The sequence below is a fragment of the Prenolepis imparis genome, unplaced genomic scaffold (assembly GCF_030444845.1).
Source record: "Prenolepis imparis isolate NDT839.2.m4 unplaced genomic scaffold, iyPreImpa1.0 SCAF_1, whole genome shotgun sequence".
In the NCBI taxonomy this organism is placed as follows: domain Eukaryota; kingdom Metazoa; phylum Arthropoda; class Insecta; order Hymenoptera; family Formicidae; genus Prenolepis; species Prenolepis imparis.
Genome location: NW_028141159.1, coordinates 2,531,665 through 2,555,742, shown reverse-complemented (window position 1 = coordinate 2,555,742; position 24,078 = coordinate 2,531,665). Strand labels below are relative to the sequence as shown.

The 24,078-nt window shown below is 32.9% G+C and overlaps 5 protein-coding genes and 1 long non-coding RNA gene across 8 annotated transcripts; 2 read left to right on the top strand and 4 right to left on the bottom strand.

Moving 5' to 3' along the window:
* Window positions 1-173: 173 nt before the first annotated feature.
* Window positions 174-8,591, bottom strand: LOC145942142 (uncharacterized). The gene is made up of 3 exons (XM_083048621.1): window positions 8,125-8,591; window positions 513-882; window positions 174-310 (listed from the first exon to the last, which is right to left on the bottom strand). The coding sequence occupies exons 1-3, from the start codon at window positions 8,144-8,146 to the stop codon at window positions 271-273; spliced, it is 432 nt and encodes a 143-aa protein (XP_082904747.1). The 5' UTR covers window positions 8,147-8,591; the 3' UTR covers window positions 174-270.
* A 1,871-nt stretch (window positions 8,592-10,462) lies between these two features.
* LOC145942123 (uncharacterized) lies at window positions 10,463-13,033 on the top strand. Its single transcript, XM_083048609.1, has 3 exons — window positions 10,463-10,681; window positions 11,087-11,675; window positions 12,208-13,033. The coding sequence occupies exons 2-3, from the start codon at window positions 11,168-11,170 to the stop codon at window positions 12,672-12,674; spliced, it is 975 nt and encodes a 324-aa protein (XP_082904735.1). The 5' UTR covers window positions 10,463-10,681; window positions 11,087-11,167; the 3' UTR covers window positions 12,675-13,033.
* LOC145942128 (uncharacterized) lies at window positions 13,008-14,203 on the bottom strand. Its single transcript, XR_014426311.1, has 2 exons — window positions 13,797-14,203; window positions 13,008-13,257 (listed from the first exon to the last, which is right to left on the bottom strand). It is a non-coding gene; the product is annotated as an uncharacterized LOC145942128 (long non-coding RNA).
* A 166-nt stretch (window positions 14,204-14,369) lies between these two features.
* Window positions 14,370-17,035, top strand: LOC145942106 (cytoplasmic 60S subunit biogenesis factor ZNF622). Of its 2 annotated transcripts, none has more exons than XM_083048595.1 (3): window positions 14,370-14,559; window positions 15,092-15,808; window positions 16,324-17,035. In XM_083048595.1, the coding sequence occupies exons 2-3, from the start codon at window positions 15,151-15,153 to the stop codon at window positions 16,806-16,808; spliced, it is 1,143 nt and encodes a 380-aa protein (XP_082904721.1). In that variant the 5' UTR covers window positions 14,370-14,559; window positions 15,092-15,150; the 3' UTR covers window positions 16,809-17,035. The 2 variants fall into 2 exon arrangements, with proteins under 2 accessions (XP_082904721.1, XP_082904728.1); XM_083048602.1 differs by lacking the exon at window positions 14,370-14,559 and adding an exon at window positions 14,598-14,704.
* Window positions 17,036-17,200: 165 nt separating this feature from the next.
* LOC145942093 (arylalkylamine N-acetyltransferase 1) lies at window positions 17,201-21,520 on the bottom strand. Of its 2 annotated transcripts, XR_014426308.1 has the most exons (4): window positions 20,855-21,520; window positions 20,030-20,299; window positions 19,524-19,608; window positions 18,650-18,782 (listed from the first exon to the last, which is right to left on the bottom strand). XR_014426308.1 is itself a non-coding variant. In XM_083048584.1 (3 exons), the coding sequence occupies exons 1-3, from the start codon at window positions 21,140-21,142 to the stop codon at window positions 18,624-18,626; spliced, it is 717 nt and encodes a 238-aa protein (XP_082904710.1). In that variant the 5' UTR covers window positions 21,143-21,518; the 3' UTR covers window positions 17,201-18,623. The 2 variants fall into 2 exon arrangements, 1 of the variants encoding a protein (XP_082904710.1); XM_083048584.1 differs by lacking the exon at window positions 19,524-19,608 and having other exon boundaries at window positions 17,201-18,782; window positions 20,855-21,518.
* A 351-nt stretch (window positions 21,521-21,871) lies between these two features.
* On the bottom strand, window positions 21,872-23,976 carry Vha36-1 (V-type proton ATPase subunit Vha36-1). Its single transcript, XM_083048580.1, has 4 exons — window positions 23,859-23,976; window positions 23,189-23,306; window positions 22,517-23,002; window positions 21,872-22,443 (listed from the first exon to the last, which is right to left on the bottom strand). Exons 1-4 carry the CDS (start codon window positions 23,897-23,899, stop codon window positions 22,351-22,353), a joined length of 738 nt encoding a protein of 245 aa, XP_082904706.1. The 5' UTR covers window positions 23,900-23,976; the 3' UTR covers window positions 21,872-22,350.
* Window positions 23,977-24,078: the final 102 nt, after the last annotated feature.

Genomic DNA, 24,078 nt, shown 5'->3' with positions numbered 1-24,078 from the left:
ACTCTCAAGCAGTGATGTTGAATCCGCTATTCGATCTTTTCCTTTCAAGTAGGTAATGTTTTCGTCCTGGTTCGTCTAGATCGCCTTTGTCGCGCGTTTCCAGCCAGCGGCAGTTTGATAGCCGGCAGTGACCAATGGTAGGCAACGGCTGCCGCCTGTTTGTGGTCGCTCGTAACAGCAGCGTGTCGAGTCAGGGTGGTTCTGCCTGTTTTCAGGGTTGTAATCCTTGTTAGCGGTAAGGCGTGCCGCGCCGCTACCCGCTGACGCCAGTCACGTTTCTCTGAATGGCTGTAACTTCCGATGCCTATTACTGCAAGAAAAGAAAACTTGTCTTTAGTTTATTTAGCTTGTCTAAAACTTATCTTATTCACAAGAATTCGAAACCTCGTCGTTAATAGTTAATATAATTTTAATCATTTTTTTATTAAATTAAAAAAAATATTTTTTAAATTTAAAAGAACTTTAAAGTTGCTGTTTTGGCCAAACCGGTTCAAAAATTGACGACTACAAACCTGGAAAATTTTGAGGTCCTGTGCTTGGGCAGGACCAGGTGGAGGTTTAGGAATCGTTGGGTGGTATCTTGATGCCTCGAGTGTTGCCTCGGTTTGGCGGTGGCGGGTGGGGTAGGGGGATAGTCTTCAATGATCATACACGCTGCGTGTCCGTTGCTCGTCGCCCTAAGAAAGCCCGGTAATCGGTGGCCTAACCAGGTTGGTAATGATGTTGATGTTAACTCGCTGGTTAACTCGCGCGAAAACCAACGAACGTGGGTGGTGATGGTGTTGCCGTTTGATGATCGTCGGTCAGATGATAGTGTCCTGCTGTCGCCGCCGCCTTTGCTACACGCCGATCCTTTCCCTCTGGATGATATCCTGGATGTTTCTGTAAAGAAGGACAAGACGATCTTGAAGTATGATCAGTTTAGAGAGCATAATTTTTATAAATTATTCCTTTCCTGAGAATAAATAATTAGCGTTTAGAAAAATGTAAGGGAAGATAGAAATTTTGTTTTAAAAATAAAGAAAAAAATGAAGGATATTATTTATAAAATTTTATTTTATATAATAAAATATTTAATCACGCGTATTTTAAATTTTAATTTATGTAAGAAAAGAATTATTTAGAATCTGAAATTAAAACATTTGTAACTGTTTAAAGAGCTATTTAGTTTTTTAATGAAGCTAGATTATAATTATTCAATTCAAATTATACAACGCGTACAATTAAAATATTTTTTTTTTTTATCGAGCGCACTATCTTGCCTTCTATTTATCTTTAGCCTTGATCTTATCGGATTCATTTCAAACGCAAGATCGAAGGATGAATTGTGGATACAGAGAAAAACAAAAAATCTTGCAAATTGCTTTTATCCATGCGAGTTTGATCTGCTAAAAGCGTTCACGGGATGTGCAGGACCATGTGAATGACATTTAAGGGAATTTTTCAGGCACCAGATGATCATCGGACCGGTGTAAGTTTCATCTGGCTGTGCTGCTAACGATCATCCGGATGATTTTCGTGCGGGACGGGCCGTATTAGGATCATGATAGCGAAAGTCGCGGACAGACTGGATGTCCTTCTTGAAGATCGCGGAAGCTAAATCGCGAATTTGATCTCTCTCGATAATCGAACAAATGCAATCGCAATAAATGAAGATTCGCTTGAAGTAAAATTAAATAGAAGTGCGTTGTAATAATAAATAAAGGTACACACATGTAAAGCTGTTGTCAAGTAAAATATATGTAACATATATGTTTGCGCGATATAACTCAATTTAGCCAGATTTACTTGAGTATTATTTTAATTCAATTAAAAAAAAAAAAAAAAAAAAGAAAAAAAAATAGGACGGTAAATAATTTAGCGCTGTCAATAAATGTTTAATTGATATTATCTTATCCTAGATTATATATGATATGACAATATACACAGATAAGTTTTTCAATGATAAATTTTTTCATTAAAAAGTGAATTTTTTTTTTAATTACACGCACTGTAAAAAAATGTAATAAATCATAAATAATAAGTGTAAAATGTATTTTCATTATTTATCGCGTAATTTTACATATTTTTATGTAATACTTGTGTAAATGTAAAATTTTTTTTACAGTGCGTACTGATTTCGCGAAATCGATCGCAAATTGATCATATATATGAGAATTTGTGATTGTCACAATAGTGAAATTGATATCCCTCCCGATAATAATGAGACATCCTGTAGAATATCCTATTGATTTAGCGTTGGAGGATACCTGAGAACGCAATGCGTATTATAGTCTCGCGTTTCTGCAAGTGTACCATTATATACAATAGTACGCAAATAGTTTGTAATTCCATGCCCGATCGCAGCCGGTGCAGTTGTTTATAATAACTATATGCATTATTAATATTGATTCTCGCGCTCCATTTATCGCGCAATAAGCGGTGTGCTTTCGCGATTACTGTTAAGATACCTTATAAGAGACACACGTATAGACGAGCACAAAGTCCTAAAACGGAATAATCACAGTTGCAAACTGTGTCTCGTCCTCTATTCGGCTAACACATGTTTAAAGAGAATGATAAGAATCAATTACGGAATAATTCTCGCCCTTACGACTTAATAAGTGCAATCTGCTTCGAGAACGACGAGCGAAATTTCGTTTAACGAGAATAATTACCTAGTTTATTCGGTCAGAACTTTACGCAGTCTAATAGCAAATCTTGGCACTACAAAATCCACGCGGGACAGACAGCGATTGTTCGGGGACGACCTCCCGAAGGGATCGCGTGTACCGGAAACGAGTGAGTTTACCTGCTCGGTACAGACGCATAAGTCGTGATTTGCGACGTTGACGCGTCTTCCGCAGTCGCTGTCGTTGATCACCAGGTGTACCCAGATTTCTTCTCCAACGGCACTCTCGAAGAGCAGAGAGGAATAACGATGACGAGGAGGAAGAGGGAGGACGAGGAGATCCGAAGGCGGACAGAAATGGAGAAAAAAAAGTGGAGCAGATCCGTGGCGTCGTCGAGAGAAAGAGAGAGAGAAAGAGAGAGAGCGAGAGAGAGAGAGAGAGATAAGGAGAATCGATTCTCGCGCAAGGGGGTAGTGTAGCTCTTGGGAGTCGAAGAGGTCGGCCTCTCGCTAGCGCGCAACTAGAGTACAGAGTCACTCGTCGGTCTCTTCGTGGTCTGACAGCTCTCGGGACCCGGATCGGCCTATCCCCGCGACGCGCACGCGTCCTCGACGTCCACCGTGTATATTGATCCGGGCGCCGACGCCGATCCGGACGCCGACGTCGTCTCTTCTAGAAAGAGAGCAGCCTTCGGACAAGGTCACTCTACTCCACTCTCGAGTAGCTAACCGGCACGTAAGCTCGAGCAGTTCGCCAATCGCGAAAAATCTTTGCCAATAGCTACAGGCACGTCGATCGATTGTATTTGTGTATTCGTGAGGTTAAATTTAATCTTGAAATTCACGAATCGAATAAATTATTATTCATAGATTTAATCGTATTTTGTATTGCATTTTTTAATCTCGAATTTTTTAATTTATGTTAAATTAATTTTCTAAAAGTTTAGCTGCAGTATCGCGAGAGAGAGAAATGAAATTTCTCGATCAGTATCAATCGAATATCGTGGGAAGATCTAAGAAGAAATGTAGTGGGATAGGTCGGGAGGGATAGATTGACCCAGGTCCAGGTCGCGTCGACGTGGTTTGGCTATCAGTTTATATCGTTCCTTGTGCAATCGTGTGTTTAATTGAGCGTCTGAGAGAGAGAGATTAAATTAAGTAACAAATATATCTCTTACGATCTCGAAGTACCGAATAAATAAATATTTAATTATTCAATGCACACAATTTCATTAAATTTATATACATATATAAATTCATTGTATAAATACATATAACGTTTTTAATATTAATTTAATAACGTTTTGATAATTTAATAACGATTTTGCAATAATGTAAAACTAATATTACTATATTGTTTCGATTTTAAATCGAATTGGAAGCAAAGTTAAATTTCACGAAGAACTTTCGACAGACTATATATATTCATCTATATATTTCAACATCGTTAATGTTGCTGGGTCAATAAAAATGAACGATTACATACTGATAAACTGAAATCAAATTAGAACTTCCAACAGTCGTTTCCATCTTACATCTCGTTGCGACGCAATAACGCTATTATTGCATTTCTCTTACGAATCTTGTAAACTTCAAATCGACAAATTTTAAACCTCTTTTTCCTTCCTCTTTTATTTTTTTATATGTTGCACAATTTTTTATTTATTTTATTTTTATATAATAATTAATTTCGATAATATTTATAAGTATCTTAGAAATTCTATAATTCATTAATTATTTACGTTATTTTTATATTAATTTCCATTTTCCATTTCAATCAATCTTTCAATACACTTAAATTCTTTTAAAAGAAAAATTCTCGATTTGTTATTCCTTATTGTAAAAATTTATTTACTCGCCAGATGGAAAGTATAGTTAGCGCGTGCAAGTCGACATCGTATGTATAATTTTCCAGCAACCAGTTTAAACAATTAAATTCCGTTTAAGAGTGTTGTTCTTGCCGGTTTTGATACGCAGTAATTAACGATCCCGGACCCCGGACGATCTTCGGTAAACACTTTCCTCATCGCAAAACCCGTTCCGGCATACTTGCTCCTTGCTCGCGATTCGCATCAGATTTGGAGAAAGTGAGAGAGCGAAATTCATCGACGTTATTTTATCGCTTTAACCGAGAGACACGTTATAAAATGTAATCGTATAATTATTTCACATTATCGAACATTCTCTCGAGAGAATTTCAAGCGCGATTTCGATTGCGTTTCCTCGCCAATTGCAGGGGCAGTATAATTTATGAATTTATCGCTACGGATTCGCTGACGATAATAAATCTCAGTGATAGATATTCGCTCGCTCGAGAGATCAGGTTGCAGAAATTGCAGCGGGAGAAATTATGCTTGAGAACCGCTGCATGTTACTGATTAAGAGGTATTATTTTGCATCGTTATCGTACGCATACTTAAGGGTCAAAGTAGCAGGCCATCTTACAAGCCAGATAAAAAAAGAAAAAAAACAGCATGAGCGATTCTCGCATGAACAAAGAGGAAGATTTAGATTTAAAACCTGTGCCTGACGCAATCGTCTGGAAATATTTCTAGAACTCCGAAAAAACCAGCGTCTTTTAAAATTTTGATTAAAGCAAACAGAATATATACACTGAGAGAATTTTCTCTTAGGATTTACCCTGAAAATCATGGTAATTATGAGACAATATGGTGTGGAAAAAATTTTATATAAAAATAATATCTATCACAATAAAATATAAAACATGTTTGATTAATTTTACTAAACTGCATAGTAACATTAATCAAACATATTTTATATTTTATTGTAATAGATATTATTATTTTTATTTGATAAATATTAATCAGAGAAATTCTCATAAAATTCTTTTCATACCATATTGTCCCACGATTACCATGATTTTCAGGGTAAATTCTATAAGAAAAAATGTTCTCTGTGTATATATCGATGGGAAAGAATTTTTTTCAGTTATATCTAATATTTCGTTATTATTTTCATTATTTCCATTATGTATATTTTTCTATTATGTATATTTTCTATTTAATTATTATGTTCGTGTATGTATGTAAATAATAATATAATAAAAAACCTACATTTTCTTATAACAAAGAGAAGAAATATAAATCTGTATCCATAAGAATCTGTATCTAAGAAAAATCAGTATCTATAAGAAGAAAAATTATCTGTATAGCATTTAACAAAACTACCTGTTACATATAAAAATTACCAATGTAAATTTCGAATTTGCAACGATCAATCTTACGGACTGACAGCTCGACATTGCGATAAAAGTTTATCGCCGATGGAAACGTGTATTTAGAAATAGGATTCGAACGAAATTGCCGATCACGATGAGGCCGAATAACATGAACTATAAAATGGTGCCGGAAGAATATATTATCTGCGATTATCGGCGTTATTTACAGCGTTATCGTGGCGCCGTATGTACACCGGTATCTCAGAATATTCCTATGAAATGAATTCCTCATCCCTGGAAATGTACCGAGAAAGATACTCCACTTGTCGAAAGAGACTCCCTGTATATAAGGAATGAGTTTAACTCTATAACAGATTCAATCGAATATACATATTGCTTTATATGCAATATATGTAATATAAACTGAAAAGATTTGATTTATTAAATCAAGAGTTAATTAAATGGAACGATACTGTCTCTATCTAATATCGTTTAATAAATAAAAGATAATGCGCTCCGATTAAAATCGGATATGCATTGTAATATCAGCCTTAAATAATACGCGAGTCGCGATTTGAATCGTTATTGAATACTCGATGTATGGTTATCATTAGATGACGCAGCAATTTGCTGTTTGCGTGATATGCAAATGACATGCGAGACAATTGCTTCTTCCTTCCTTTTTCGTAAGCAAGTACGCGTCAAGTTCAATGTTTTGAACCTATATTACAAGTATAAAATATAAAATATTCTCTCCCCTTCCTTCCTTTTTCTCTCTCTTTCTCTATCTCTTTTTGCGCAAGCGATATAAGATAATAAATACATATGTATACATGTGATACATATATGAATTTTAAATAAAACAGATCCAGCCGATATTGTATGGATAATTAAAATGATTAAGAAAATATTTATCTCTTATGGATAGACGAATTATCTCGCGCGAAACTTTCCATTTCAAAGCATAGAAGATAAAGAAACGGATAATCAATAACATTGATTATCCGTTATAAAAAAAGTCAATTCAGTAAATCTTTACGAGGATTCTTATCTTCTCAAAACAAATGTCATATCGCTGTATTCGATTGTCGATATTTGAAAAAAAATAGAATAATGTATCTCATCATAAATATGTATCAGAAATATGCATCTCATTATACAATATATGTATATTTATATATGTATACATTTGTCGCGCATGAATTTAAAAAAAGGAGATAAATTAAGATAGTCTTTTAATCGTTCGTAAATAGTCAATGTCCAACAATAATAATACAACTAATATATTAAAATAGTTTTTCCTTACATTTAACAACTGCAAAGTCTGACAGCTGTCAAATATTATCTATCATATTATTTTTTCATTATTTGTAATTTTTTTTACAATTACTAATTATAAAAATAAAAAATCATTCGAAAAAAATTAACTATCGACATATAAATGCCATATTACAGTTAAATCCCTGTATTGGTCTATTTTAAGATTTCATATGCTTATAAATTTGTTTATTACATCGTATTCTTACGTAATTTTTTTTATTACTTCGCACTTGCGCAGATTAACTAAATGTAACACGATAGGAAAATAACGAAGGTCAGAAGTGATAAAAATGCAAAAGGGTCCTATTATTCGAATATGCTTGTTTATAATCGGAGCTCTTCGTTTGAGTCGCACTTTTCACAATTTTCAGAGTTCGAAAAGTTTAAATATCCGTTCGTCTTTCGCAAAATACGATTTTTGCCATACAGCTGTTTTGAACAGTTTCGTCCTTGCTCCTTTACTTACACTTCACGTGTTTGTCGGATGATTTGTCTACTTGAATTTAGGAAGAGATTAAACATACACGCACCGAGAGAGAAGGCGCGTATCTCTGAGAATAATAAATCTGCAGGAAATGTGCGCCGAGCAGAAAACGAGCGGACCCACGTTGAGTCGAGACCCGGCATGGGAAAGCTCGTTTCCTCCTCCGGCTGTGACGCATCATGCGACACGCACGCGAACATCGTTCGCTGCCGCAGAAGAGGAGATGGAGGAGGAGGGACACGCTCATTTCCGCAGGCGAGGGCCCGTTGCGGCTCCGCACGCCTCGTGTCGTCCAAAATGGCTGTTCGCTAAAATTAGCGGGCGTAAGTGAACGAACGGGAACGCAGCAAGAGAGAGAGAAAGAGAGAAAGGTTATGGTGTTAGGGGGGAAAAAAAAAAAAAAACAACTAGGGGGTCTCGATCGTTCTAACGATACTGGATTAATATAAATCGGATTCGCCATTTTAATGATTAAAATTCACGAGAGAACGAATGAGAAAGAGAAAGAGAAAGATAGAGAAGAAAACTTACCTCGTCGTCGAAGTAAAGTCATATAAAATGGTATCGCCCTGCTGGACGGCCGCTTTCTAGCGTGAAAATCCGCCGCTCGGGAGAGCCGAGACCTGAGACAGATGGATGGATCGCCCTCCTCTTAGGGAGGTGTCCGATTATACGTCTCGCGACGAGTGTCCGACGAGAAGTCGACGAGCTGCGAGCGAGAGGGATAGAGCGCGTAGGGAATAAGAGAGTGACAGAGAGAGAGAGAGAGAGCCGGCCTTCTGGTGACTTCCGTCGTCGCTCTCGATTGCTCCCTTGACGTTTCGCCAACGAATTCGAGTCGACCGATTTACGCTGTCAGCTGTGGTGTTCGCGGATTCGCGTGGAGATCGCTCGGAGGTTGAACCTGAGACGTGTTATGCTAGAGACTAACTGAGAATACTCCGATACTCCGATTAACTCGCGCTGCGCGATGGCTACTTACTACTTACTGTCGGACAAACATGAACTGAGCGCAGTCTGCGCAGTCGCGAGCGCCGCCACTTCGCGGTAGAGATATTCGGTACTAACGAGCGATTTCATCGATAAAACAGAGTGAAGATAAGGAGTTTTTAAATTAAATTAAAATTTGGTTAATTAAAAATTTCAAGTTTTCTATGGCCGGTATTCATAGTCAGTTCTTATATTTAAGACTGTCTTAAGTACAATCTTAAGATGTAATTAACCAATCACAGAGCCGTATTTGCATCTTAAGACATTACTTAAGACGGTCTTGAAAAAGGAACGGACTATGAATACCGGCCTATGAATTTTGGAATGTATAGTGATGAGAATAGATTATCTTTTTATTGTCAGTAATAAAGTGATAGGGCAAAATATTCATATTTGGTATTCTTGAAACAGTTAGATGTTAAGAGCTATACATTTTTAAAAAAGAAAGAGTGAGAATTGGATAAGATATATAATATTTATATGAATAAAAAATTAACTTGTGTAATTATTATATTTTCTCCATTTAGCCAAAACGATTGATAAATGTCAGCACTTAATTATCAAATGGCCGTGTTCAGCAGACTCAACTGCTAAGTAGCAATCGAACGTGATTGGTTCCTACTTTAAGATCCAGCCAATCACCATCGAATGACATCGGAAAATTGCTCAACTGTTGAGCTGTTGAACGCAGCCAATGGCCGCGTTCAGCAGACTCAACTGCTAAGTAGCAATCAAACGTGATTGGTTCCTACTTTAAGATCCAGCCAATTAACATCGGAAAATTGGCTGCGTTCAGCAGCTCAACAGTTGAGTAATTTTCCGATGTCATTCGACGTTAATTGGCTGGATCTTAAAGTAGGAACACGTTTGATTGCTACTTAGCAGTTGAGTCTGCTGAACGCGACCATTGTCTTTAAGGTGATGCTTAACGAGTTTGCCTTACCGACTGAAAAAGTGAGGTTAGATTCGAACATAACTCTATTTATTGGTTATACAGATTGTTTTTTACCTGAAATTATTGCGCCTCCCCGTTTGATAATATTAATACTTTAATTGTGCAAAAGGATTTATCTATCTGTATAGTCAATCAAAATATAGATACTTAAACTCGAGTTCAAGTACGTATATTTTAATTGACTATGCAGATAGATAAATCCTTTTGCACAATTAAAGTATTAATATTATCAAACGGGGAGGCACAATAATTTCGGCACAATAAAAAACTCTGTATAGCCAATAAATAGATTTATGGTCGAATCTAACCTCACTTTCCGTCGATAAGGCAGGACCACGTTTAGGATCCCTAGTTATTTTTTCGATGGTTAAAGGCCCTTGCACAATGTCAGGCAACAGGCAATAGGAAAAGGGAATAGAAAATATCCACCAATAGGAAAAGGGAATAGATGTTATTTCCTGCTTTTTTGGGGTAGACTAGTCTCCAGTCTATAAATAGAAGTGAATGTGCAGCGAGACTCAACATTGAACTGCATTTGACTTGACTATTGACTGCAACTGGCCACAGTATAACTACATACAGTAGTGACAGTAGCTGTCGGCTCCTTTGATGTAGCCGTGAGTCGATCACGTGACGGTCAGCCATGTTGTAAGCCTTACGGGCGCTTCATTTGAACATTAAGAATCGCGATAACGTCTTACGCAAAGTCTTTTTTAATGAGATAAAGATAATAATGCAAATTATTTTCTGTTTTTAATGTTAGTATATTTTAAAAATGTATTAATAAAATTATAAAACAGTATATAAAACGTGATACATACAGTAGTGACAGTAGCTGTCGGCTCCTTTGATGTAGCCGTGAATCGATCACGTGACGGTCCGCCATGTTCTTAGCCTTATAGCTAACGCATGCGTAAAAGAAAATTTACTCGCTGATTTTCTAGCACTGTCACTACTGTATGTAGTTATACTGTGAACTGGCTGTGAAGATGGCTGTGAAGTTGGCTTAGGAGGATATGCAGTTGGCTGTGGATCTAGTAAAATCAAACTCGGGGAAGAACAGAAACACGTTGCACGTCGTTTTTAAGATTATTTGCTTTTTCGCAAAAATTGCATTTTATTTATTAAAATATCGTATATTAGGTAAGTTAAAATTTAAGACTTATTGCGAATTAATGGAGATTGCATTGGGCACTAATCTCAAAAACACGTGTTTTACCATATATGTACATTTGTTAATAGCAAGAAACAATCACATTCTCTTCTTTTACATATATTAATAGCAAAAAACAATTACATTCTTTTTAATATTATTCGAATATATTTAATCTTATCTGTTGATATGTTATATAAATCTTTTTTATAAAGTAAACGGAGATTTCTCGCTTTGTTTGTTTTTCATATACTCTTTTCGCTGTTGAATGAATTAGTTAATAAAATTTGCTCGAAATACGGAAAAAAAATATTGCTTATAAATTGTATCTTCAATTCGAATAAACCTGGAACAGGAAACTAAAATGTTTAATTATAAATATTTTTCTGTTACAGAAAAACGTTACTGTGATTTTAATTTTACACTAACAATAAGAAAAGAATTACTGAGAAGAGAAAAATTTAATAGATAGCAATATGGGCAGTATTCATTTTACATTTAAACATATAAGAGATTCGCATACTTGTAAAACATGCCATATAATGTTCAAAAATTTAGAAGCGCATAACATACATTACAAGTCTGAATGGCACAGATGTAATCTGTATAGGAAGGTGCATGTGTTACCCCCAATTACACTCGAAGCATTCGAAAAAGAGAGCACAGTTTATAGCACGGGCAGCGTATACAAACACAAAGAAAAGAAAAACCACAAGTGTATAATATGTCGAAAGAAGTTTGGCAATGAAAAACAGTACTATAATCATTTGGTTTCAAAGAATCATAAGAAAAAGGAAGAAAAAAATAAAGCTAAAGTTGATAAAGATCAGAATAAAGATTTGACAAACACAGAGAATAAAATTGAAATTGATACAGATTCAAACGTAAAGTCCCTGGATTTGGAAAAGTGGCTTGATGACTTAGAAAATCCTATTGATCGGAATGATTGTTCGTTTTGCGACCATCACAGTAGATCTACAACACGTAATTTAAAACATTTAATCCTGTTTTTTAATTAAGTATTTTTTTTTATTATGCTTGCTTTTTTTTATTATATCAAAAATTTTGCAATAAAGTTAAGTTTCAATTATAAGTTAAAATATAAAAATAAAAAATAAATGAAGCTCTTGTACTATGTACCATATAATGTAAATTATATATGATATATTATCGGCATTTATGTTGTTTAGTGAAATTTCTTTTTGATGAATTTTGAACTGCATCTAATATATAATAAAAGAATTTATTCATTAGAAATAAAATTAATTATTAAAGATTTCTAGAAAATATACTGATTGAATTTTATAATCTGTTTACAGAATTGTCAAAAATGTCTTCTTGGATATTCCTGTATTTTTACTTTGTTATATTTAAAAAATTGAATTTAATTAGAAACAAAATTGGGAGAACAATAAAATAAAATAAATTAATTTTATGTATATTAAAAATACTTTCACATACACAATTAAAGAGTTCAATTTTAATCACTGTCTAAAATTTTTATATATTTTTGTAGGAAGACGAGTGGAAAGCGTAGAAGAGCTGATGTATATGCTTGATGAGGCGTTTTCGACGCCACTCTATGATATTCCGTTGTTCTATGATTATTTGTTGAGATATCCAGACGCAAAAGACGCCGATCCGAATATGGAACCACCAAAAACGGATCTGAACGTCGAGGGTTACGAATTGAAATTACCGTTCGTGATAGCTACCGGTGCTTTAATGCACCGTTGCAAGCAAAATCTGAGCCTCGGTTCGAGTTTAACCGATTCGGTTACGAGGACTAGAAAGGACGAGGAAAAATTACTCAAGTTATTGATGCAGTATAGAGCACCCGACGATACCAACATGCAGATGGAAGCTTCCCGAAGAAAAGGGGTGCCATACTCGCAGAAAGTTCAAACAAAGTATTCGAAGCAACTACAATTCAAGCAAAACAAATTGCAAAAACATTTTAGGAAACAAACAAACTTTTTTTAGAATAATTAGCGTTATTTGCACTATCAGAACATATCCGATGTCTAAAAGAAACTTATTTCTTAGAAACTCTAGCTAATTTTGTTTTTAAAAAAGAGGAGAACAGATTTTTTTAATTGTACATCAGATCTGTTCTACGAATTAGAAGAATTTTCTCGACATATTTTAAACTTTAAACACAAGTCACAAGAAGACTTCGATATTTTGTTATTGTATGCATACAAAAACAACGAAATAAACTCAATTTGAAATTAATTGCTTGTATATAAAATTATGTTTATCTATGTAAATGATTAATTTAATATTAAGTTAAGTGAGTGCAGTCGTACCATCAATTCAGTTCCAACGAAATCGAAATTTATTATTTTCTTTAAAGGATACATATTATTACGCTATACAAATCATTATAATTCGCATTTGGCGGACGTTCCAATCCAGCAGCTTCACCATCAGTTTTAACGCTTGATGGGGCGGCACCGGTCTGATGGACTTGTCCAACTCCGCGTATGGGATCTTCGCTTCTACTTGGAAACCATGCTTCAAGCAGACTCTATGAGTACACCCCGGTTGCGTCAGCTTTACATAACTGTGGTAATATAATATATGTATATTAATACAATATGTATATTTGTGCAAAAGATATTTATTGTTTCTCTATTAAATTCTATTTGGATAAAAATTGAGTATCTATCTCCTTTTCAAAAATTTAAAGGTTTCTAGATAGAAGAAATGTATCCAATGATGTAACAATGATTGTTTTGATGTAAAAATACTTCGAAACTGGCGTAATATTTAGTTTCCAATTTTGATAAATAACGATAAATTTTAGTATAATCTAATAATGCGGAATATAAATGAACAATATAATAAATCGATTACTTTTTTAACTTGAAAATTTAAATCAAACAGTATATATCAGAAATAACAACAATGATAGTTTAATACTGATCAATCAATTTTATATAATTTTATTTATTTTCCATTTATTGTCACTTTTCCACAATCAAAGTCGAGATATTTTTAAATTTAACATCACCATTTTTATGTAAATATAATTAATTAATATTCTGACCATTGGATTTTGAAAAAGTGATTAATAATAAATAAATAAAGCAAAATACATACTCGTAACTCATTTTCTTCATATATAGTACAGATATTGCTTTATTCATTGTATTATTTATTAATTCGAATTTAATCGTATGTTGAGTTATTTATTATATTAACTCTGCCTCTTTGCTTCTGTGCGAGGGATTGTGTATAAAAGTATCTTTCAAAGAAACCAATAACGTGCATTGCAATTATACACCTTGGGAAAAGGGAAAATCATCCCATGCATATTAACTGATTGTGAGCATGCTGAAACAAAAGAAAAACTGTACAGTATATATGTAAAGCAGGAATTGCGCCAACGCGACGTCCTTAAATTAATAAAACAAAAATAAAAAATAATATTATCTCGTTATGAGATCTGATCCTCTTTGCATTTGACTAGAGAACCTCAGAGAACCTCAAAGAGAGAGAAGCGACAACTGGTCACGTGACTAGCTGTATTCGTGATTGGCTGGCATAATATGTACTATTTGGATATTGCGACGCCAATGCAGGCACCACCCGGCGGGTGGGTGCGGGAGGGGGGCCGAAGCCCTCCTTGCACCCCCCCGTGTGTGTGTGTGGTGTGTAAGCTGTTCTACTATGACCACAGAGCATGCGCATGTGACCGCAGAGAGTACTTGTGTCATCGGTATGACAGATATCCTAACCCAAAAGTAGTCAACTTTAACTGTTAATATTTCGCTTTGCAGGGCAGAGCGACGCTTTTTTCTGCCAGATTCTTTCATTTTAAGCAAAAACGCGTCGAATGAGTGCAAATTTATTGATATCTGAGGTGAGGCCGCTAAACTGAATAATTACCCAAATTTTTGTTAGTAAAAAGGGAGATTTTTCTCTTTGTTCGCTAAACGTGGTTTTTAAGATTGTTTCTTTTTTTGCAAATATTTCTGCATTTTATTTCTTAAAATATCGTGTATTAAGTGAGTTGAAATTTCAGAATTATCGTGATATTGGAGAAAGTTGTAATATTCATAATAAAACTGTGAATACTTTTTATGAAGATCGCGTGCGTGATTAACCTCAAAAACACGTGTCTTTATATATTAATAGCAAAAAACAATTATATTCTCTTTAATATTATTCGAATATATTTAATGTTATCCATACGTTCATATTATATCAAATCTTTTTTGTAAGTGAACGGAGATTTCTCGCTTTGTTCGCTATTCGTATATTTTTTTTTTTTGCTCGAATGAATTAGCTTGAAATAGGGAAAAAATATTGCTTATAGATTATAATCTTCGATTTGAATAAATCTGGAACAGGAAACTAAAATGTTTAACCATAAATATTTTTTTTTGTTATAGAAAAGCGTTTCTGTGATTTTAATTCTACACTAAGAAAAGAATTCGAAGAGAAAAATATAATGGATGACAATATTGGCAATATTCATCCTACACTTGAACCTATAAGAGATTCGCTTACTTGTATAACATGCCATATAATGTTCAAAAATTCAGAAGCGCATAAGGTACATTACAAATCTGAATGGCACAGATATAATCTGCATAGGAAGGTGAATGCGTTACCCCCAATTACACTCGAAGCATTTGAACAAAAGAGCACAGTTTATAGCACGGGCAGCGTAAACAAAGACAAAGAAAAGAAAAACCACAAGTGTATAATATGTCGAAAGAAGTTTGGCAATGAAAAACAGTACTATAATCATTTGGTTTCGAAGAATCATAAGAAAATGGAAGAAAAAAATAAAGATAAAGTTGATAAAGATCAGAATAAAGATTTGACAAACACAGAGAATAAAATTGAAATTGATACAGATTCAGACGTAGAGTCCCTGGAATCGGAAGAGTGGCTTGATGACTTAGAAAATCCTATTGATAGGAATGATTGCTTGTTTTGCGACCATCACAGTAGATCTATAACACGTAATTTAAAACATATGATGGTGGAACACTCGTTTTTTGTGCCTGATCTTGATTACTGTATTGATCAAAGAGGCTTACTGACGTATTTGGGACAAAAAATATATAGCGAGTACAAATGTATCTGGTGTAATGAGTCAGGTAAATGAATTATTCAATCCTTTTTTTCAATTAAGTATTTTTTTTTATTATGCTTGCTTTTTTTTTATTATATCAAAAATTTGGCAATAAAGTTAAGTTTCAATTATAAGTTAAAATATAAAAATTAAAAATAAATAAAGTTCTTGTACTATGTACCATATAATGTAAATTATATATATGTTATCGGCATTTATGTTGTTTAGTGAAATTTCTTTTTGATGAATGTTGAACTGCATCTAATATATAAGAGAATTTATTTATTAGAAATAAAATTAATTATTGAAGGTTCCTAGAAAACAAATTGATTGAATTTTATAATCTGTTTGCAAAATTGTTAAAAATGTCTTTTTATATGTACATTCCTGTATTTTTATTTTCAATATTTTTAAAATTGAATTAGAAATAAAATTGGAAGAAAAATAAAATAAAGGAAATGAATTATGTATATTAAAAATACTTTTACAATTAAAAAGTCCAATTTTAAATCAATTAAAAATTTGTATATATTTTTGTAGGAAGACAATTGCAAAGCGTAGAAGCGGTGAGGTCGCATATGATTGATAAGGGTCATTGCATGATGTTATTCGAAGGGGAGATGCTACTCGAGTATATGCAGTTCTATGATTATTCGTTGAGCTATCCAGACGCAAAAGACGCCGATCCGGATGCGGAACCACCAAAAATGGATCTGAACGTCGAGGGTTACGAATTGAAATTACCTTCCGGCAAGGTGATAGGTCACCGTGCCTTAATGCGCTATTACAAGCAAAATCTGGGCCTCGAACCGGTCACGAGGACTAGGAATAACGAGGAGAAATTACGCAAGTTAATGATGCAGTATAGAGCACTTGGCGATGCGAACATGCAGATGGAAGCTTCCCGAAGGAGAGCTCGGGATGTGCAGTACTTGCAGAGAGTTCAAACAAAATATTCAACGCAACTACAATTAAAGCAAAACAAATTGCAAAAACATTTTAGGAATCAAACAAACTTTTTTTAGAATAATTAATTAGCGTTATTTGCACTATCAGAACATATCCGATATCTAATAGAAATTTATTTCTTAGAAATTCTAGCTAATTCTGTTTAAAAAAAAGGAGAGAACAGATTTTTTAAATTGTACATCAATCTGTTGTTCTACGAATTAGAAGAATTTTCTCGACATATTTTAAACACAAGTCACAAGAAGACTTCGATATTTTGTTATTGTATGCATACAAAAACAACGAAATAAACTCAATTTGACAAAATTAATTGCTTGTATATAAAATTATGTTTATCTATCTAAATGATTAATTTAATATTAAGTTAAGTGAGTGCTTTGCAGTCGTACTATGAATTCAATTCCTACGAAATCGAAATTTATTATTTTCTTTAAAGGATACATATTATTACGCAATACAAATAATTATAAATCGCGTTATAATTCGCATTTGGCGACGTTTTTACAAAATAACTCGTATATACTTTATATATATACTCTTTTGCAAAACGTGACATTGATAAAAATATCTTTCATTTTCTCTCTTCTATAAATTTTTTAAAAAATTTATATGGACCCACTTATAATCCAGAATAACAACTTCGAATTGCGACAAAAAATTGTGCCGCTTTCGATAGAATGTAGTAAATATACAAGTTAGAAAACAACTCGCACCATTGCATTACGCATTGCATTACGCATTGCATGTACGCATGAGAGAAAGAGAGAGGAAGAAGAGATATAACTAGACCTTATGTGTACCCCCCTCATGGACCATTTCTCACGGTGACGCGACATTGGCGAATCGTGAGACATATAAACATGGGATAACGTTTGACACTTTGCAACTTTCTTTTTCTTTCTTATTTTCTATTATCGGATCGGTACTTTGCTGCACAAGGGACTATTAATATCCTTTTTATAATCTTTAAATATCTTTATAAGATCTCTCCTTTTAGATATCTCAATCTTTTAATTTTATTTTACGAAAAAATAAATAATTGCAGTATATACGTATAATATCACGGTGTAGAACCGATAATGTAAAAATGTTTTGTCCTCTTAAAGGCGTCAAAATTGTAAAGCAACGAAAACCTTTTAGAAGACTCTTATTTAGTATATGTATTTTTCATTAAATTATATTTAATTATATTGATGCGTTTGCTTTAACACTTTGACTGTCACGCTATATTTGCTGAGAATCTTATCGCACATATACGTATGTGTCATTCCGCAACACAATAATAATATAACAATTAAAAATATAAAATTTTTTATCTCGCAACAAACTGTACGTACTACTCGTATATAGATCGTATGACAGTCAATGTATTAAACATTAAACGCTTAGGTACAAGTTAAACGATATACTATGATCTATAAATATTTCGTACATCTCCGATTTTTTCGCCTGATTGGAGCGATTGGCGGAACGGAAACGGAAAATCCATGCGATTTGCGAGACAATCGTAGACTTTCAGCGGACTCGATTACATCGAATTTTTCAATTTCATTATTTCATTAAATCAATCAATATTTTTTTCTCCTCATATACGTATATATGGAGAGGGCAGTAATACCGGATACCATTTGTGAAAACATTTCGACACATACTACGCGATACTTTTGTCTGTTTTCTCATTTGCTAAGTAAATATTCTATGAGACAGCGTCACATGTCTCGCGATACTGAGACATGCATATTATTAACAGAGCTGTTATTGTCACGACACGACGATGATACACATATCTATTTTGCGCTTTGAGCGCTTTCGTGTTGATGACTTAATTTAATTAAATTGTATCGAGAGAGCAACTTTCTTCTTTTTTATCTTCAATCCAGCAGCTTCACCAGCAGTTTTAACGCTTGATGAGGCGGCGCCGGTCTGATGGACTTGTCCAACTCCGCGTATGAGATCTCCGCTTCTACTTGGAAACCATGCTTCAGGCAGACTCTCTGTGAGTACACTCCGGTTGCGTCAGCTTTACATAGCTGTGGTAATACAATATATGTTTATTAATACAATATGTATATTTGTGCAAAAGATATTTATTTCTCTATTAAATTCTATTTGGATAAAAATTGAATATCTATATCTCCTTTTCAAAAAGAGTTGTAAAGATTTCTAGATAGAAGAAATGTATCCAATAATGTAACAATGATTGTTTTGATGTAAAAATACTTCAAAACTGGCGTAATATTTCGTTTCCAATTTTATTTGATAAATAACGATAAATTTTAGTATAAATCTAATAATGCGGAATGAATGAACAATATAATAAATAAATCTATCTCACTTTTCTAAAATATCTTTCTTGAAAATATTAACCCAGATAGTATCAGAAATAACAACAATGATAGTTAATACTCTGGCTCAGTCAATTTTATATAATTTTATTAATTTTTTTCATTTATTTATTGTCACTTTTCCAGAATCGAGATATTTTCAAATTTAACACCACCATTTTTACTTAATATAATTAATTAAATAAAATATGTAAAGGCTCTTTTAAGTTAATATAATTAATTAATATTTTGACGGATTTTGAAAGAGTGATTAATAATAAATAAATAAAGCAAAATACATACTCGTAATTCATTTTTTTCATATTTAGTACAGTATTGCTTTATTCATTATATTATTTATTAATTCGAATCGAATCATATATTGAATTATTTATTATATTAACTCTGGCTCTTTGCTTCTGTGCGAGGGATTATGTATAAAAGTACCTTTCAAAGAAACGAATAACGTGCATTGCAATTATACATCTTGTGGGAAAAAGGAAAATCATCCCATGCATATTAACTGAGCATGCTGAAACAAAAGAAAAGTGTACAGTGTATATGTAAAGCAGGTATTGCGCCAACGCGACGACCTTAAATTAATAAAACAAAAATAAAAAATGATATCATCTTGTTGTAACATGTAAAATCGATAAAATAACTGCATAAATATATATCGTCACTTTGATAAAAAGACATCTTTTCCGAACTTGGTAAATGTCGCAGAAATATCTTATATTATATTTACTTTCTGTAAAAAGTATTGAGAATAATTTTTAAACATAATAATAAACATGCAAAAGATGAAATTAAACATATAGAGAGTAAATTAAGTTTACAATTTAATGTCTGTGTACACGTAAAATATATAGACAAATTTATTTATATAGATATATAAAATTATTTAAATATAAAAATGATTTAAAAAGTAAATATAGGATAAATTAAACTACCTTGAAACCGGCATCTTTGGCAATTTTTAAACTGTCGGCCATGAGGATGCTAGCCAAACCTCTGCCACGATAGTTTTCATCGACGCTAAGGATCCGGCACTCGAACAGCTCGTCTACGTCGTACTTGGCGAACAGATCGATCTTTTCATTCACCTTATAAAGCAGCCCGAAGATCGTCTTGAATTTCTCGTCATCTAGCTCGGCGAGGCGTCGCTCCGCTTCCTCGCGCTCGCCCTTTTTCAGGGTACCGTTTAGTGCCATTCCTGCTATCTGAGATAAAGCGATTCTGATAAGAATACATATCCTAAATGACGATATTGAAACTTGATATTATGAGTAAAAGTTTTATAAATTAATAAATAAATAAAAATAAAAATAAATAATTGTAATTGCGTGAAGAAAATTGTTATGTCAACAGACAAAGAAGATAATTATTATTGTTTCAAGAATATTAAATTAATTAGAAAGAGTTCTATCGATTATTCAATTTATAAAAATTACAATTTATTAATAAATAAATAAATAATTGAAAATAAGAAATGAAGAATTAATATCTATGAAAAGAAAATATAATGCAAAAAATATTTATGAAAAATAGAGAAAATAATTATAGCTATTTTTACATAATTATAAATAATTATTATTGATTACAGGAAAAATATAGAATTATTAAGACATCGTGATGTTAAAAAATAAGCAAATAAAAATAAAAATAATATATAAGTAATTCATTATTTCCAAAATAAAATAAAAAATGTGTACGTAAAAGTAATGAATAAAATAATTGTTATATGTTGTTTCGCGATGTAAAGGACTATCGCTCACCGCTCCCTTTGGATTCACCAACATCCTGGAATAACCCTGCTTCAAGGTGAGCAGACAGTGCTGCTCGAGTTCGTGTTGGGATTCCCCCTTCGTGCAAAGTCCCACAGCATTGTTGAGTGGCTCATCAGCGAAGAAATTCCATCTCAAGTGGTGAATCGCCTCGTCGTAGCGATTCTCTGGTACCTCGACAACCGTCAAGCAATCCTCGCCAGAAGATGACGGCATGTCTCGGACGAATTTTCCAACGCGCACTGGAAATATATACTGGGAGTTCGGCTGGGCGAACATCTCCCCTTAGTGAAGAAGAGTGGTCACCTCTCATGTAGGAAAACCACCCCTTTTTCCCTCCTCCTATATAATATTGATCGACCCAGTTCACTTACGAATACACTGGGTCAGTTGTACGTCGATTGTGCTCCATGTTAAAATTCGTAAATTAATTTAACGAAATTAATGAAATATCAATTAAAATAAGATTAGGATTAATCTTATACCCTTCCTTTTCTCCTTCTGCCATCTGATACCATCTGCAATTAAAATTATGTTGTAAATCAGATATTATTAAATTATTTTCTATATTTTTGCTGAAGCTATCGCTCTTCATTTATCGAATTTCAATTGTGTATAAAGATTATTTGTAAATGTATATAGCAGATAAATTTCAATTTTAATCGAAATGATCAATTATTGATTTTAATTTCATTCGGATATAAATTTTTAGTTTTAAAATAATTTTCGAGTAAAATAATTTAGTATTAAAAATATTTTCCGAAATAATTTTTAGTATTAAACAATTTTATCTGCAAATTGTAATTGATATAAAATAAATTTTATTAAACTGATTGAAATATAAAACGTGAGCAAGATTTACGTTTTAATAATTTATCTGTTTTCTCTTGTACAAAATTTTTTATGTATTTTTCTAGAAATTTTAAAGAACTTGAGATAAAAAGAAAATAAGAATAAAGCAGATGTATATGTTATAATAATTGGAGATATGAATGATACAGAAAGGAATATATATACATATATTTATTACATATATCCCTAATTAATAGAGATAGAGAATTGAATTGTACAATTCCTCACATCATACAAATCAGAAATGATTTGAATGACGATGGAATAACTTGCGATATATATGATTGAAATACTTTTCACAATATAGAGAATTAAAATATCTGGAATACTTTTTTAAAAAATAACAACATTGCTATTGTATGTAACTTAACATAATTGCTTATTTTTATAAATTGCTACATATGATATTTCCCGTAAAATTCATTTTCATAAAAACAGTAAGATTGAAAAAGTTATTCTCCCAAAATTATAAGGAAAAATAAAGGCTGCTAATGACATTCTTTAAAATATACAATTAAGACTGTCATTGTGCCACAACATAAAATCATAAAAAGCTCAACGGGAAGAGAAGTTCTTTTCATCTTTTGGGGGCTATTAACACCTTAATACTTATTATAACGCATTATTTACAATATTTAAAACAGCACATCATCATCGCTCTCGTCGAGCAGATTTGTGGCCTCGAAATTGTGCCCGGCTGCAATAAATGCTGCTCTTTCCACTTCAAGCTACAACCGCGATTCAGAGGTTAGATAATATATAATTACTAAAATAGATGAAGAATAAATTAATTATGCGTACCTTTGCCTTGGCGATCTTCTTCTTATCTTGAATCTTTTTCAGCCGATAGAACTCTTCTCTTTCAAGTTCATCGAGCTCCGAAATAATATAGGCTAGAGTTCTCTCAATTCGAGGAATGATAACGTGTTCGATAGCATTAACACGTCGATTCGTGATCTTGATAACTTCATCCAAAGTGACGAAACTCGTCTGTAGTGACGCCAGCTCTACCAGCAATTTCACTGCCCGTTGATAGTTTTTCTTCAGTTTAGCCAATTGCTGACCACCTCTTGCCAGACCTGCTAATTCATATGTATCTGTTCCATCTTGATAGGACTCGAATATTGGTAGATTAACACCGGCGACATTGTCCTTCTTAGAACGAATTTTGATCTGAGCTTTCGTCACATTCTGCAGAACCACCTGATTGAAGTCTCCTGTAGCAAACTTTGCTTCTGCCAGTGAAAAGGCTGCCTCCTTCATCACTTCGCCCATCAAAGTTTTGGTCTAAAAAGCAAAGATGCAGAGATAAATAATGAATAAATAATAATGTAGAAAAAGTAAAAAAAAAAATACTATAAAGAGAATTTATAGAATATAATAAAATAAGAAATAAAAGAATAAAAAAATGGAAAAACATTAATATAGTAAAATAATAGGAAGATAAAATTAATAACAAAATTAATTTTATACCTCTATAATTTTCCCCAAGATCATTCTGAAACGCATTTGCAATGCATCAGCCTTTTTCTTCAATAAACCATGTCCCTTTTGCGCTCCTTGTAAGCGAAATTTCATCAACATTTGCGCCCTAGAATACAAATATATTAGTTGTAATTTAATAACAACGCATTATACATAAATTTAATAAAACACATTATTATTATGCATGTTATATACTTAAAATATATTAGGCACTATTAGATACTATTAGGTACTACTAGATATTAGATATTATTACTTTCATAATTATTGCATTATCTCATTAAATATTTTGTGTAAGAAACAATTTTGCCAGTTAGATTTTTATGCTTAAAAGAAACATTTTATGAGACAGAACAGAGTGTGAAAATATACATTCGCACACTCAAATATCTGAAAGTCTCTTTAAAATATGCAATAAATAAATCTGTGATTACAATATTTTTTTATTAATAAAGCAATGTGTAGTGTGAGATAAAAGATAATTAAAATGTTTGAATAAAAATTCAAAAGTCTTCTTAACAATTGAAGACAGGGTTACACCCAATGTTGTAGTGTGTTTTAAAGTGAAAGCTTATTCGAAAAAAAATAGTAATACATGATATATGAATGAAATTGTAAAATTTTCGTGATAATCAATTCGATAAAATAAAATACTTACCCCCTAGAGGGGAAAATCGGTAATTTATCTTTGCTTGCCATTCTCTCGACTACTGTGCAACAGCAAACAGGAACGGGATTAATCAGCTGACTCGTGAGACCGGAAGTCGTGACGTCGCGTCTCTCCAATGGCGCGCGATATAAAGGAAATGAATGATCATGATTATGAAATAATCATCGAAGAATAATAAAGATCTAATAAAATTTAATTAAATAAAATA